Source organism: Perca flavescens, chromosome 1, assembly GCF_004354835.1.
Source record: "Perca flavescens isolate YP-PL-M2 chromosome 1, PFLA_1.0, whole genome shotgun sequence".
NCBI classification, from domain to species: domain Eukaryota; kingdom Metazoa; phylum Chordata; class Actinopteri; order Perciformes; family Percidae; genus Perca; species Perca flavescens.
In genome coordinates this window covers 2093260-2107820 of record NC_041331.1, presented here as the reverse complement: position 1 = coordinate 2107820, position 14561 = coordinate 2093260, and the positions used below count along the sequence as shown (strand labels likewise).

General features: G+C 43.1%; 1 protein-coding gene across 3 annotated transcripts in view; it reads right to left on the bottom strand.

The window, feature by feature from the left end:
- phkb (phosphorylase kinase, beta) overlaps positions 1 to 14561 on the bottom strand; it is a 125394-nt gene that overhangs the window by 15507 nt on the left and 95326 nt on the right. For all 3 annotated transcript variants that reach the window (XM_028577266.1, XM_028577276.1, XM_028577284.1), the window contains exons 18-23: positions 11758 to 11841; positions 10890 to 10994; positions 9169 to 9251; positions 8391 to 8481; positions 3104 to 3162; positions 2468 to 2630 (exon numbers count right to left, since the gene is read on the bottom strand). In XM_028577266.1, the coding sequence (XP_028433067.1) occupies positions 2468 to 2630; positions 3104 to 3162; positions 8391 to 8481; positions 9169 to 9251; positions 10890 to 10994; positions 11758 to 11841 (585 nt within the window). The remainder of the gene's footprint in view (positions 1 to 2467; positions 2631 to 3103; positions 3163 to 8390; positions 8482 to 9168; positions 9252 to 10889; positions 10995 to 11757; positions 11842 to 14561) is intronic.

The window sequence follows — 14561 nt, the reverse complement described above, 5'->3', positions numbered from 1 at the left end:
TTCTCTGAGGAGGAGGCAGGTGGACTAGTTTGAAGTGGATTTGAGATTGGTTTATCCCTATTGAAAACAAACCTGGGGTTGGGCTGATTAATAAGAATATGGTTTAAGTAATATAAAGGTCTTTTACGTTTCACATTAAAATTGTTAAGAAATGTATAATAAGAGTACAATAAGATTGAAGTTTAGATTTTCTGGCAGGACTGCTGCTAAATAAGCCTGGTTGCGCATACAACATTGCAATAATAACGCATGCAACATTATCTGCTCACAGTAAGCCAAGTCGTATTGAAACTATTATTGTTAGATACATGTTTTTTCAGCAATCTTGCAAATCTGGTATTAATGGGTATGTTTTTAAAGTATTGCCTCGTTTAAAAATGCAGCCTTAAAGTGCTTAAAATATGGAAAAAAAAGCAGAGGACTATTGGAGTAAATTATTTATTATTATTTATATGGTCATTATGTTTGGTAGCTTAGATATGGCTGCTCACATGCTTTAATAATCAAAAACAGACTTAATTACAAAGGAAACTTCAGTGTGTTCATTACAACAACAAAAAGTGTTCCACGTGATTTATCACAAAATACTCAGTCTATATCGACAAATGGTCATTTACTGGATAGTTCCAGTGCGACCCAAGGTTCCGCCGGATGTTCCACACTTTACGGTTTCTTTGTGTTTACATTTAACACTTGAACAATAACTTACTAAGAATTGCCGCACATTCTCTGCTGCGACAGCACTCTCCTGTTTTTCTGTAAGTGTGCTTTGTCCTATAACGTACGGTTTGTGACCAAATTTCCCCTTGTGGACAATAAAGTCTAAAGTCTAAACTGTGGTCATATCGAGCAACATTAACCGGAACCTCTGAGCAACGTTACACAGTGAAAATGGACATTTTTAAGGAAAATTTGGATCGTGCAACAAGGCAGGCCTGCTTGGTTCTTTCGGGGAATGATTGTAAAGATTTACAAGGAATATGTTTACGGCATTTACTGAGCTAACTGGGGCGTTTTGGGGCCTATTGGCGGCGATTTGCTATGGACAAAATACACACGCCGACAAACTGGTAAGAGCAAATTACATTTACCATGTATCCAGCTAAATTAAATAGCTCACTTTACTGTATTGTGTGAAGAGTTAACTTCATGTGGTGTTTTCTTTTGCGGGGTGCAAATGTTCCACCAAAACAAGTTCCTTCCCGCTCGCTGCGTCCAGAGCGTAGTGCCGCCCCTGACGATTGTGATTGGTTTAAAGAAATGCAAACAACAACCCAGAGTGTCTTATCCAGGAGTGTATGCTTCTGTTGCCAGACCTTCCTCTGCAGCACCGTGGAGATATATCTGGCAATGTGAGACTACTAAAAACACAACAAAGTTGGTCAGTCAGACTTGTATCCAGAATTCCTCACAGAGCCAACCCGTCAGAATTGCAGATGGCGTGGGTTGAGGTCCGGGTGAACACTCCAAAAACTTCAAATATTCAGGCACAGAGCCAGATTGAAGAGCTGGCAAATGTGAGCAGACGTGTGGCTGGTGGTATGTAAAACCTGGCCTCGAGGAACAATGTTTGAACATATTTATAAGATGTTAGAAAGAAACAGGAGACAGGTGGCCAAGGGAGCTTTGGCAGGAGCGGGGTATGTCAATGAGTCAACAGGGAGGGACCAATCAGGACACAGAGTATAATGATGAGGCAAACCGTTCACATTCTCTGAAGAGGAGGCAGGTGGACTAGTTTGAAGTGGATTTGAGATTGGTTTATCCCTATTGAAAACAAACCTGGGGTTGGGCTAATTAATAAGAATATGGTTTAAGTAATATGAAGATCATTTTTGTTTCACATTAAAATTATTAACAAATGCATAAAATAAGTACAATCTGACTGAAGTTGAGATTTTCTGCCAGGACTGCAGCCTGTTTGAGCATTTTCTCGACGGTGTTGAATGGAGGATTTCCCAGGCTGCAGTCCTTATCCCAGATAACTCCCACTGTTTACCTGCGGATGGCTGCAGACAGTTAAGTGTCTCCTCTAATACGCATGCAGTTGCCAGACGCTTCTTTTCACCTGCCACTCTGACAAGTGCGGTGACAAGGACATGATTCTTAACCAGCTTATCCTTGCAAACACTACCAGCATGTATTTCTTGTAATGCATTATAAATACATGGCCAAGCCCTAGGGAACGCTGGTCAAGATTTACACAGGTAGGTTTTTCTGCTTCTGCAAGCTTTGTTAAAGAAGTTACTGCTGCTACAACAGCAACAGTTACACCTTGCAATCGTTTTGGTTATTGTTGGAAAATGGGCTTCCTTAATGTATGGGATCATTAGTTATGTTTAGTTTAAATATTACCATTTGATTAGTATGATAGTTTTAATATAATGCTTACAGAATACTGTAGTTCTGTTGTGAATGGAACTTGTTTTTTGTAAATGTGTTTTTATTTGCGGGCACTTCTACTCACGTGGAACTTCTGGATGATCTCATTGGTGGGCTTCTGCAGCCACTCGTCCACATTGATCTCTGGCTGCTGCTCCAGGTCGGAGGCGTTGGGCGTGCTCGTCTGTCTCTTTACCTTGGAGTGCTTCGGCAGCTCCAGCTCCTCAAAGCTCTTAAACTCCGGGATCCTACGCACGCACGCACGCACACACACGCATACACAAACACGCATGCACGCATACACGCACGCATACACGCACGCACACGCCCACACACGCACACACACACACACACACACTATTTGTAAGTAGACAGTAGCTCCATATGCAGTTGTTGCACTGCTTTTTCTAATTTGAACATTTTCAGAATTTAAGCAACAAACAAGATACTGCAGGCATCATTCCTTTGACATTCTGTTATTTTACACTAAATTGATTTATTGATCATAAAAACATTTAAAATTGAGTCTCAATGTCAGTTATACTGTAGTTTAACTACAAAATAATCAACAGATTGTATACATATCCTATCTGACAACACAAATGAGTTGTTCTATTTGTCAGGGAAAGTAGTGAGCTTTTTCTATTTCATTATTTTTTTAATTAATGAGCTTTGTGAAATATAGGACAAATCAAGCATGAAGGTTAGAGAAAACTCTTACTCTGCCTCGTTGACACGCAGGAAGTCCAACTGCTCCACCACTGCTCCAGATATCAGCGTCTAAAAGGTTGATGAGAAAAAATTGATATCTATATGCAAAAGATTGCACAGATATCATACTCTAGAGGCACATTTAGGAGCCCATAAATACAGGAGGTGAGTAAACACAGCTGTATAAATTCCTGAGAGGAGGTTTGCCGGGGGAGTCAGCGTACAAAACAACTGTTTGAATAATACAGTTCATAACAAAGGACACATGGAGTACTAAGGTGTGAACTCAGTTCACGGTTTCAAATTTACAAATGTTTACGGGAGCTGTAACAAGTTAGTGTCTTAAAGGGTAAAAGTAAAAGTTGGTGTTTTAAAAGCAAAGCAGTTCAATAGGACTTGTGGTACAAATGTGATATTAGCCATTCGAACTGAAGTTGACCACAAAACAAAAATAAGAGGTGCAGGAGAAAAGCAATCCTGCTCCCCATAACAAGTGTTTCAAAGCGGTAGGAGTTCGCTGTGAAGTGAATAGCAAATAGGCAACGGGAAGGAACTTTAGAGCAAAAAAAAGAAGAATGGTATGAGGAAGTCTCTGCTGAACTCCACAGACACAGTAGGAGAGAAGTTAGGGTTGGAAAAGCTGTCATAAGTTTGACAAAGCAGTTGGTTAAAGTTAAATGTGGAAATAATTCCTTGGCCCCATTTTTTTTTTTGCTCGATTGTGTTCAAAATCCTGCAACTTCAATAAATGCAGTCCGATTCTGCCATGAAAATTAATAATTATCTGCAGTAAAATGTTCATGGCTAATATAAATTCATGAATACTGCTGATGTCCTTAGATATGACATGAACAAGCCATTCAGCAAAACAAAGCATGTGGTTGCAATGCTCCAATGAATCAAAGGGACTATGTCAATAAATATGATTTGTTACTGTTCAAACAGATTAAAGATGTACGAGTAAACTTTGTTTAAACCCGCATTAAAAGATTGTTGACCACTTGGGGGCAGTAAAAACAAGCTGTTTTCAACAAACAATATAACCCTGACATATTATCACCTTTTATATGAGGGACTCTCTAGCAAACAGTTGCTTATTTGCTCATCTAGTAGATACAAAGAAACATTAGCATTCATTTAGAGTTTTGTTTGTGTCTACCTGATGAATGTAAGTCTAATATTCACTCTTTTTAGTTCTGTTTTTGGTCTCCACCAACTATATCCGGCTCTTTACAGTAGCTGCTAAAAGCTTCACTACATTCATCAGCAAGTGGCTAACTTTTTCTGTCATTTGGTACTGAGCCGGTAGCGTGCAATGAGTTTTTAAACCTTTTCGCTGAGAAAAGCTGCCTCCTGCTGCTGCTGGAAATGCGGTACATGAGATGGTGAGACTGAACCAAACGGTAACGTTGCGAAGTTGGTAAAACCAAAACAGGAAGTAAAAAGATGCTCAAATACTCCTCAGAGCTGAGGGGAACTGCAGAGTCGGGTAATTATTCTTTGGGCTTTTGACACTATGAACGACACCTTTCACATTACACATAGCCAAAATTGAATCTGACAGACCAAGGTCAAATCACAGATAAAGACGGGTACTGCTGTTGGAATACGGAGGGCATTCAGATTAACGGCTGGGAAACTTTATGTTGGTTTCCAGAACCAAGAGATAAAACCCTGCAACACAATTTATAGAAACATCTGCAATATCAAGTCACTGTTTATTTCAGAGATGGCTGTAATATCTGTTGTAACTGAGCCCCCCCGAGAGTCGCCTTTATGAACACCATTCACAATATGGTAACATTGATTCAGTAGTGTACCTGGTACCAGAGCACCCTAGGCCGAAGGTCAATGATCGATTTCATAATCGTTTCATCTGATCTGAGGCCGTATGTTTTGGACACTCGGGTGAAGAGAGGGGCAGAGCTGTCAACCGATCACCATCTGGTGGTGAGTTGGTTCAGGGGGTGGGGGAAGACTCTGGACAGACCTGGTAAGCCCAAACGTGTAGTGCGGGGAAATTGGGAACGTCTGGAGGAGGCCCCTGTCCGACAGACTTTCAACTCACACCTCCGGCGGAGCTTTTCGTGCATCCCTGTGGAGGCCGGGGGCATTGAGTCCGAGTGGACAATGTTCAAAGTTTCCATTGCTGAAGCTGCGGCGAGGAGCTGTGGTCTTAGGGTCTTAGGTGCCTCAAGTGGCGGTAACCCACGAACACCGTGGTGGACACCGGTGGTCAGGTAAGCCGTCCGACTGAAAAAGGAGTCTTTCCGGGATATGTTATCCCGGAGGACTCCGGAGGCAGTTGCAGGGTACCGAGGGGCCCGAAGGGCTGCAGCCTCTGCCGTGAAAGAGGCAAAGCAGCGGGCGTGGGAGAAGTTTGGAGAAGACATGGAGAAGGACTTTTGGTCGGCACCAAAGTGCTTCTGGAAAACTGTTCGCCACCTCAGGAGGGGGAAGCGGGGAACCATCCAAGCTGTGTACAGTAAGGATGGGACACTGTTGACCTCAACTGAGGAGGTAATAGGGCGGTGGAAGGAGCACTTTGAGGAACTCCTGAATCCGACTAATACGCCATCTATGTTAGAGGCAGAGCTGGAGGATAATGGGGGATTGTCGTCGATTTCCCAGGCGGAAGTCACTGATGTAGTCAAACAACTCCACAGTGGCAAAGCCCCGGGGATTGATGAGATCCGTCCAGAAATGCTCAAGGCTCTGGGTGTGGAGGGGCTGTGCTGGTTGACACGCCTCTTCAACATTGCGTGGAAGTCTGGGACGGTGCCAAAGGAGTGGCAGACTGGGGTGGTGGTTCCCCTTTTTAAAAAGGGGGACCAGAGGGTGTGTGCCAATTACAGGGGTATCACACTTCTCAGCCTCCCTGGTAAAGTCTACTCCAAGGTGCTGGAAAGGAGGGTTCGGCCGATAGTCGAACCTCGGGTTGAGGAGGAACAATGCGGATTCCGTCCTGGTCGTGGAACAACGGACCAGCTCTTCACTCTCGCAAGGATCCTGGAGGGAGCCTGGGAGTATGCCCAACTGGTCTACATGTGTTTTGTGGATTTGGAGAAGGCGTATGACCGGGTCCCCCGGGAGATACTGTGGGAGGTGCTGCGGGAGTATGGGGCCATCCAATCTCTGTATGACCAAAGTGAGAGCTGTGTCCGGGTTCTCGGCAGTAAGTCGGACTCGTTTCAGGTGAGGGTTGGCCTCCGCCAGGGCTGCGCTTTGTCACCAATCCTGTTTGTAATATTTATTGGCAGGATATCGAGGCGTAGTTGGGGTGGAGAGGGGTTGCAGTTTGGTGGCCTGGGATCTCATCGCTGCTCTTTGCAGATGATGTGGTCCTGATGGCATCATCGGCCTGTGACCTTCAGCACTCACTGGATCGGTTCGCAACCGAGTGTGAAGCGGTTGGGATGAGGATCAGCACCTCTAAATTGGAGGCCATGGTTCTCAGCAGGAAACCGATGGAATGCCTTCTCCAGGTAGGGTATGAGTCCTTACCCCAAGTGAAGGAGTTCAAGTACCTTGGGGTTTTGTTCGCGAGTGAGGGGACAATGGAGCGGGAGATTGGTCGGAGAATCGGTGCAGCGGGTGCGGTATTGCATTCAATCTATCGCACCGCCAGGACGAAAAGAGAGCTGAGCCAGAAGGCAAAGCTCTCGATCTACCGGTCAGTTTTCGTTCCTACCCTCACCTATGGTCATGAAGGCTGGGTCATGACCGAAAGAACGAGATCCAGGGTACAAGCGGCCGAAATGGGTTTCCTCAGGAGGGTGGCTGGCGTCTCCCTTAGAGATAGGGTGAGAAGCTCAGTCATCCGTGAGGAGCTCGGAGTAGAGCCGCTGCTCCTTTGCATCGAAAGGAGCCAGTTGAGGTGGTTCGGGCATCTGGTAAGGATGCCCCCTGGGCGCCTCCCTAGGGAGGTGTTCCAGGCACGTCCAGCTGGGAGGAGGCCTCGGGGAAGACCCAGGACTAGGTGGAGGGATATATCTCCAACCTGGCCTGGGAACGCCTCGGGATCCCCCAGTCGGAGCTGGTTAATGTTGCTCGGGAAAGGGAAGTTTGTGGTCCCCTGCTGGAGCTGCTCCCCCCGCGACCCGACACCGGATAAGCGGATGAAGATGGATGGATGGATGGATGGATGATTCAGTAGTCAACTTGTTTTGATTGGAATCTTCACAAAGTCAAGACCTAACACACCACTGATCCTCCCAATAAAATGTGTGTGTGTGTGTGTGTGTGTGTGTGTGTGTGTGTGTGAGTGAAATGGACCACTGACCCCTGCTTTGTTCATCATAAAAAAGAAGAAATGCACTGGCTGTGGATATGAAATATACATTAAAGCTCCCATATTGTAAAAAGTGAGATTTTGTTAGCAGGTCGAGATGCTATATAAATACTGTGAAAGTATCAAATGGCTCAATCCACAGAGAAATGCACACAGCCCGTATTTAGAAACTGTGCCTTGAAACGAGCCGTCAGGACTTCTGTATGGTTGTGATGTCACAAATATACTCTAAATATAGGTAGAAAGTGCCGCTACAGTGCTGTTACAGTCATTCCCCGGCTGCAATGACGGTGCGGAGACTTCAAGAGCGCAGATGCTAAAGACCATGAAACGCCAACCAATCACCTGACCTGGGACATCTGTCCCTCCTGAGCAGGTGTTCTCAGCTGTTGGGCGACTACTTAAGTGAACAAACAGTGCTCGGCTAACCCCTATCACGGAGCTAAGGTATGCCTACTATCCTAAATAAAATCAGTTAAACTGTAATCTGTTGTTGAGAGATCTGTGTAACCTACTTCATGCTTCTTTGGTAACAGCTACAGCCTTTTTTAATGATTCAAAAGAAATCTGTTAGACTTAATTCAAAAATGTTAGCAATGCCCATAATGTCCAGTCTCATCTTATTTATGTCCTCGAATTTGTGCAGCAATATTTTCTATAGCTAATATTTTTAACTTGTCAAGCCATTTGTAAAATACGGATATTTTTCTATTGTAATTATAATAATGTTTATTTTATTGCTCAAATACCTAATTCCATTGGAATTTGAGGCACTTATGGGCCACGCTAGTATTTAAAAAAAGAAATGCTGTTATTATGGAAAACGTACACTTCTCATTGTTTCATTTCATCAACAATTAGCTAACGTTTGATTGTTAACATGTCCAACAATCCATTGAGTAAATTCCCTGAAATTTGCATCCCTAAAATAAAGTGTGGCTAAGAATGACCAACTGAAAGAATCAATACAAGAATGAACAAGTCCATTTTAACGGGATCCACAAACCTGAAGTCTGTCGACATGAACTTTGACCCCTCCGATGTTGCCTTTCTTGAACGAGGCCAGCATGTCCAGGACTGGGTTGAAGCGGCTCCCCCTGCCGAGACAGGAAGGTTAGAATGACTCTGTTTTTTTCTTCTCCTACATTGCACAGTAGAGTAAATCTGTCCCATTCGGAGTCAAAACATATTTGTATTCCATGCAGATCACATGTATTAAACATATCATCAGTATGAAATCATCACAGCCGAAGCTTTATTCGGTCTGCTGTCGCCTTCTATACAGGTCATCATCCCAATCAATAACAAACTAATGACTATTGAGTTGCTTCTTTGAGAGCCCATTGACTTGTTCCAGATGCTGCAGTGTGGCTGTTTAAGCGTTTGTATCACATTTGACATATGGCTTTCTGGATAATGGTCAATACTGCTGTAATCAGCCCACCAGTCAGGCTATAGTGATACAAATGAGAAACATTATCACCCAATCAGCAAGCAAATACAGTTGCACCTTTACTGCAATAAAGATAAATAGTTCGCTTAAGAAGGAGGAGAGGTAGAGCGGGAGGGAAAGCGACATGTCGGATAAAAAAAAAAATGAACCAAACTGCATTGTGCCTGTAAAGACATTTTGTTGCGAGCTCGAGCCAGTATCAGACAGAAAAAGACAGATAGAGGGTGATGTATGGGGAGATAGGAGGATGAAGAGTGCTGTAAGAAAGCTATCAGAGGACAGGAAGACAGAAAAAACATATAAAGGAGCTATTATGGAGTGTGTATATTACTTGATGTTATCCTCGCGAATGAGAACCAGGAAGAGAGGACGTCCCTGCATCTTCCAGCACTGTTTGATGAACTGCAGGGCGTTCTGCACACACACACACACACACACACACACACACACACACACACACACACACACACACACACACACACACACACACACACACACACACACACACACACACACACACATCATGTGTGATTGGCTGAGGCATGGTTCAAAGAGTCCAGCTTCCACGGTTTCTGAGCAAAAACTGAATCAGTGCCACCCCCACTGTCAAACTGATCAAAGTTTGTAATATAAAAAATTAATTTATGTTCAAAGTTTAAACTAAACTGGAATTTAATTGGTGTTACATTTGGAATACAAATGCGGCCATTCTTGACTGATTTCACAGTCAGCTGAAAAATCGAATCAAATCAAATTTGAAATCTGTATGTTTTGTTTCTGTTTGGCCCTCCATATTTTATTACCTTTGCTGCAGCAATGCCAGTTATCCACAAGGATCAACCATACCTATACTGTACATATATAGGTGATCTGACCCAACATGAAAATGTTGCCGGAGGCATCAGGAATATATGGTATGCAACTTAGACCTCTAGGTTATCAGAACGCTCAGCAGCTGAAGGTTTGGCTTTTTTTTAGACCTTCTTCATGGAAGCTATTAGAGGATATCAATTAGTGACAAAAATTAACACACATATAAGCAAACTCTATCACATCACTTCACTCCAGTACTGAAGTCTCTACACTGGCTTCCAGTGCCTCAAAGAATTGATTTCAAAATACTTTTACTGGTTTATAAATCACTAAACGGTTTAGGGCCAAAATACATTTCTGATCTGCTACTACATTATGACCCCCCCCGACCTCTCAGGTGGTCTGGGACAGGTCTACTTGTTGTCCCCAGAGTCAGAACTAAACAGGGGGAAGCAGCATTCAGTGTTTATGCTCCACATATCTGGAACAAACTCCCAGAAACCTGTAGGTCCGCTGCAACTCTCAGTTCTTTTAAATCTAAGCTAAAGACCTATCTTTTTGATGTTGCTTTTCTTTAAATAATCTATTTTATTAACTTTAATTTCTTATACTGCACTGTAACTTTTATTCTTATACTGCACTATCAATTTTATTCTTGTCTTTTAATGTTTTTAATTTGTTTATTATTGTTTTTTAATTGTTTTCTAACTGCTCTTTAATGTTTTATTTAAAGCACTTTGAATTGCCCTGTTGCTGAAATGTGCTCTACAAATAAAGCTGCCTTGCCTTGCCTATCATCAATCAATAAATGCGGTGCTTGAATTGGGCCCGTATTTTCAGGAACTATTCATTTCTGACCACGTACCATTACTTATAACAGAGTACTGCTACTTTTTAATGAATGTAATGAAGGTACACGTGGTAAACATGGGACAGTTTCCTGCTCAAACGAGCAGCAGGAGGCAAAACTGTTACAATGTGAGGTACAGTACAATATGTGGTCTAATTCAGGTGGAAAGCTGCTGGTTAAGAGCTCAGATGTCTGGTATCAGGTAGGCTATGACTCTAGTATGTGCCCTTTCTGTGAGGACACGTAAAATGAGTATACAAATGTCAGGGTGAATCTCTATAGATCACACAAACTCAGTATATCTCTGTTATGTAAGTTCTTGGAGCACATAAGTGGTTTGCTGTGGAGTCGTGGCAACGGTAAGCTCTGCAAGTGTGACCCTGGCTTACCTTAATGTCATCAATCAGCAGCATGACATCTTGGGACAAGTAAAAGTCACTTAGATCAAACACTATTGGGTAGCACACCACCGTCTTGCCCAGGATACGATAAATCTGGAGGGACACGAACACACACATACACACACTATTGCATTAGAAGACGGATGGCTCACAAGTAGCCACGTATACATTATTCTGGGCAGCCCATAAAACAAGCCATCAATCCTAAGATAGAGGGGACACACAGAAGCTATACAACCACTCACACACACACACACACACACACAGTATAATACACACAACTGTATAAAGCCCCCTTTTCACGCATACAGATTGTCACAGGGGCAAACACACACACACACACACACACACACACACAGTAATGATGATAACGCCCTCTGGCAGTCTGCCATCTTCCACATAAATGTTCCATTATAATATTGTCTTAGCAATGCATTGGGAGCCACGATTCATTTGTTAGGCAATGTCTTTGTTTGAGAAAGCTGCTATGGCTCAACTTATTTGGTGACCTTCATTTGGGAGAAACGGCAAATAACATCAGCACACCCACACACACACACACACACAACCACATAATATGTACACACACGGACACACACACAGAGACTGCCTGACAGCAGCTTAGCATATTAAAATGCATTAAGAATAAGTAAAATCTATTCAACATTCACTGATGCATTATGTATGTTTGACGAAGAGAAAAACTCTTGGAACTGAATATTTTCCGTGTCTATGTTCGATTTTTGAGCTGTACTCGACTCCTCGGAGCTCCGGGAAATGTATGCAGATCGACTGCATGTGTGTCCATGTAGCGGTATGTACATGTGTGTACTGGTGTGTTTGCAAAGCAATATACCTTGCATGTGCCGATGCAGCCCACTGGCCTCTCTGGACGCCCACTCAACCCCAGCTTCTTATTGATGGCAAGGAAACGGTATGCCTGCAGAAAGACGCACACGTATTCACAGACAGACATGGACCAAAACCTTGTCAGTAAACATAACATTTACATTGCAAAAAAACTTTGCTGCTAACCTATGTGATTTCATAGAAAACTGAAATCTACATCTTGATCCGTACATTTCCCTGCGAGAGTAAAAATATCACATTTGACTGGAAATGTCACGCAACACAGTGCCAGTCCATATCGTAATAATAGTGCAAGTCGATCATCCGGTCTGTTCCACTGAGACATGTTCCGTTGTTGCAACTCATAAACTGAAATTACCACCATATGGCAGAACCACCTACTGAACAGTTATGAGACATGGCAATAATAAAAGGTCCCCTTGCTGCCATCAGCACACCCATGGGCAACAACGCTGATGGCACTGTTGTACTGAGATGCAGAGGCCCATAAGAGGAGACACTGAGACCTAGCTGAGCCCTCATTATAATAAATAAACGACGGCATGCTGTTTGATATTTTCCAAGTGAGCCACTTGGCATATTATGCACTGCTACAAATGCCAAATCCATTCTAAAAATGAGCTAGTGGTAACTGATCCTTCACTGGGCCCCAACACCCCTTCCTCACTGTTAACTGTTGTGCTTTCCATTCTAGCATGGCTCATATGCAGTTTACAGTACAATAACGGTGGCAGATATGCCATTCACATTTTTCCATTTTTGAAACAAAATAGGACTTCCATTTCACACACAGGTAAACAAAAGAAGGGTTTCTCAATTCTAGCTGACGTTTGTTGATTTTGGCGGCTGAAATGACATCTATAATTATGGCCAACTCAAGGAGTGGGTTGAAAATGCCATCTGCTGCTGACTTAAATATGAGAGGAATGAAGAAATAATACTGTTTTTTTGTATTGCAGGGTGAAGCTAGTTATGCAGTTGTTTCACCAAAGGGCTCCCCAGTCGTCAAAACAAAGCAGAGGAAAAGGTCATGGCCTACTCCCTCAGCCATCTCTGAAAAGCAGTTAGAGATGGCAGCAAGGAGAACACATGAGCTCCAGCCTATCACTTTCCAGAGCATTTCTATGGTGCTTCAGATAAAAAGCTTCTTACCGCTGTGCCTCCTGCTGTCAAATGCACTGATTCAAAGATGCAAAGAGAAAGAAGATGGACATTGATTTCTTGGCTCTGCCTGCTCGGAGCACAGTGGTGTGGCACACTCAACACAAGTTACTGCATGTGTGCGTGCGTGCGAGCAAGCATGTGTGAGCTGAAGGGTTTGCACTGTTGTGTGTGTGTGTGTGTGTGTGTGTGAATTACATTTGTGATGTGTCTGGCTGAGTGCGAAACCACAGTACTTATTGCCTTTGTGGCAGCCTATAAATTCTAAATTTAAATACCTCCCAATCTGTCCTATCATGAAACAGCATCAGTACACCCACACACTCAAGTGGCACTGCAGGAAATCTGCCTATCAAGCCCTCCATGCCGCATTCTTCTGTCTCAAACCAGCTGCAATTCACTACGTCAACCAAAAGGTGGTGCTCTGCTACTCCAGTGTACTTCCTCACTATTTGTGAACACAAAAGGAGGAAGCAAAGCTTGGACCAATTAAAATAAATTACACTAATAGAGGAAAAAGTACAGTCTTTATATAAAAGAACGATAAATGTTAATTGAGGATTAAGTGGCATTGCAAATCACTGCCCTAACAAGGGTGAGACCTGGAGGAGAAAAGCCATGGGAGGTAGGAAGAACCACTGCATCCAACACTTCCTGTGTGCAGAATACCAATGAAGAGCGACAACACGCAGGCAGCCTATCAAAGCATCCTTTCATTCCCCCTATTCACATTTCCACTGACCGCAGCACATACAGAAAGCCTGGCAGGTGGGAGAGATAATAAAAGGCTGTATCTGAAAGCTGTATTTTACACGTCTGCAGTGGATGCTATGTGTGACAATGTACAACTATTTACTGACAATCTCTGCAAAACTTTTAATTCAAACTTAAATGCTCAGATAGGAGCAGGTTCCTGCACATTTTTATTGCTGCTGGGTTGGTGCCCTTAATAGTGTAAATGTAACTGTTGGTGTCACAAAATGCACATAACAGATTTACTTTTACAGCAGATGCTGTCATCGAGAGGGACTTAGTGTGCAGGTAGGGGTTCAGCAGCTTGCCACACAGCTTGAAATGATACAAACGTGCCTGGGTTGCCCCATAAAATGTCTTTAAAGGATAGGGGTGCATTTGTTCATGTTTCTCTTAAAATAATATTCACATCCTCGTTGAATTATTCTTCCTGTGAAGCAATTCATTACTAGAGTGATTTCTACGTAAGGACTGGGGGGTCAAAATCCAGAGTCCTCCTCCTGTGAAAAATGCATTCTAAACTACAAGCGAAGCTAATGGCTTTTGCATTTGCAGACGCCGTTAGTCAAATCAAAGTGGGTATCTTCCAAAGTTCCAATCATTTTAGAACAATATTCCTTCGGACAGCAATTCCTAGCTGAGCTGTGGTGGAGGGATGATTATATAAAAAAGGAATTGTGTACTGACAAGACTAACTTGAAAGGAAGATACCCACCTGATTTGACTAAGGCTACAGCTTGAGCTTCTTACAGTGCAGACACTTTGCTGCTTGCTCCTGCCTCTGCTTACATATTTCTGCTGTTAATCTTGCTTTTCCTCTGTGACAAACGATGAGCAGCGGCTCCTGGATATTTATAAATCACTGGACTATACATA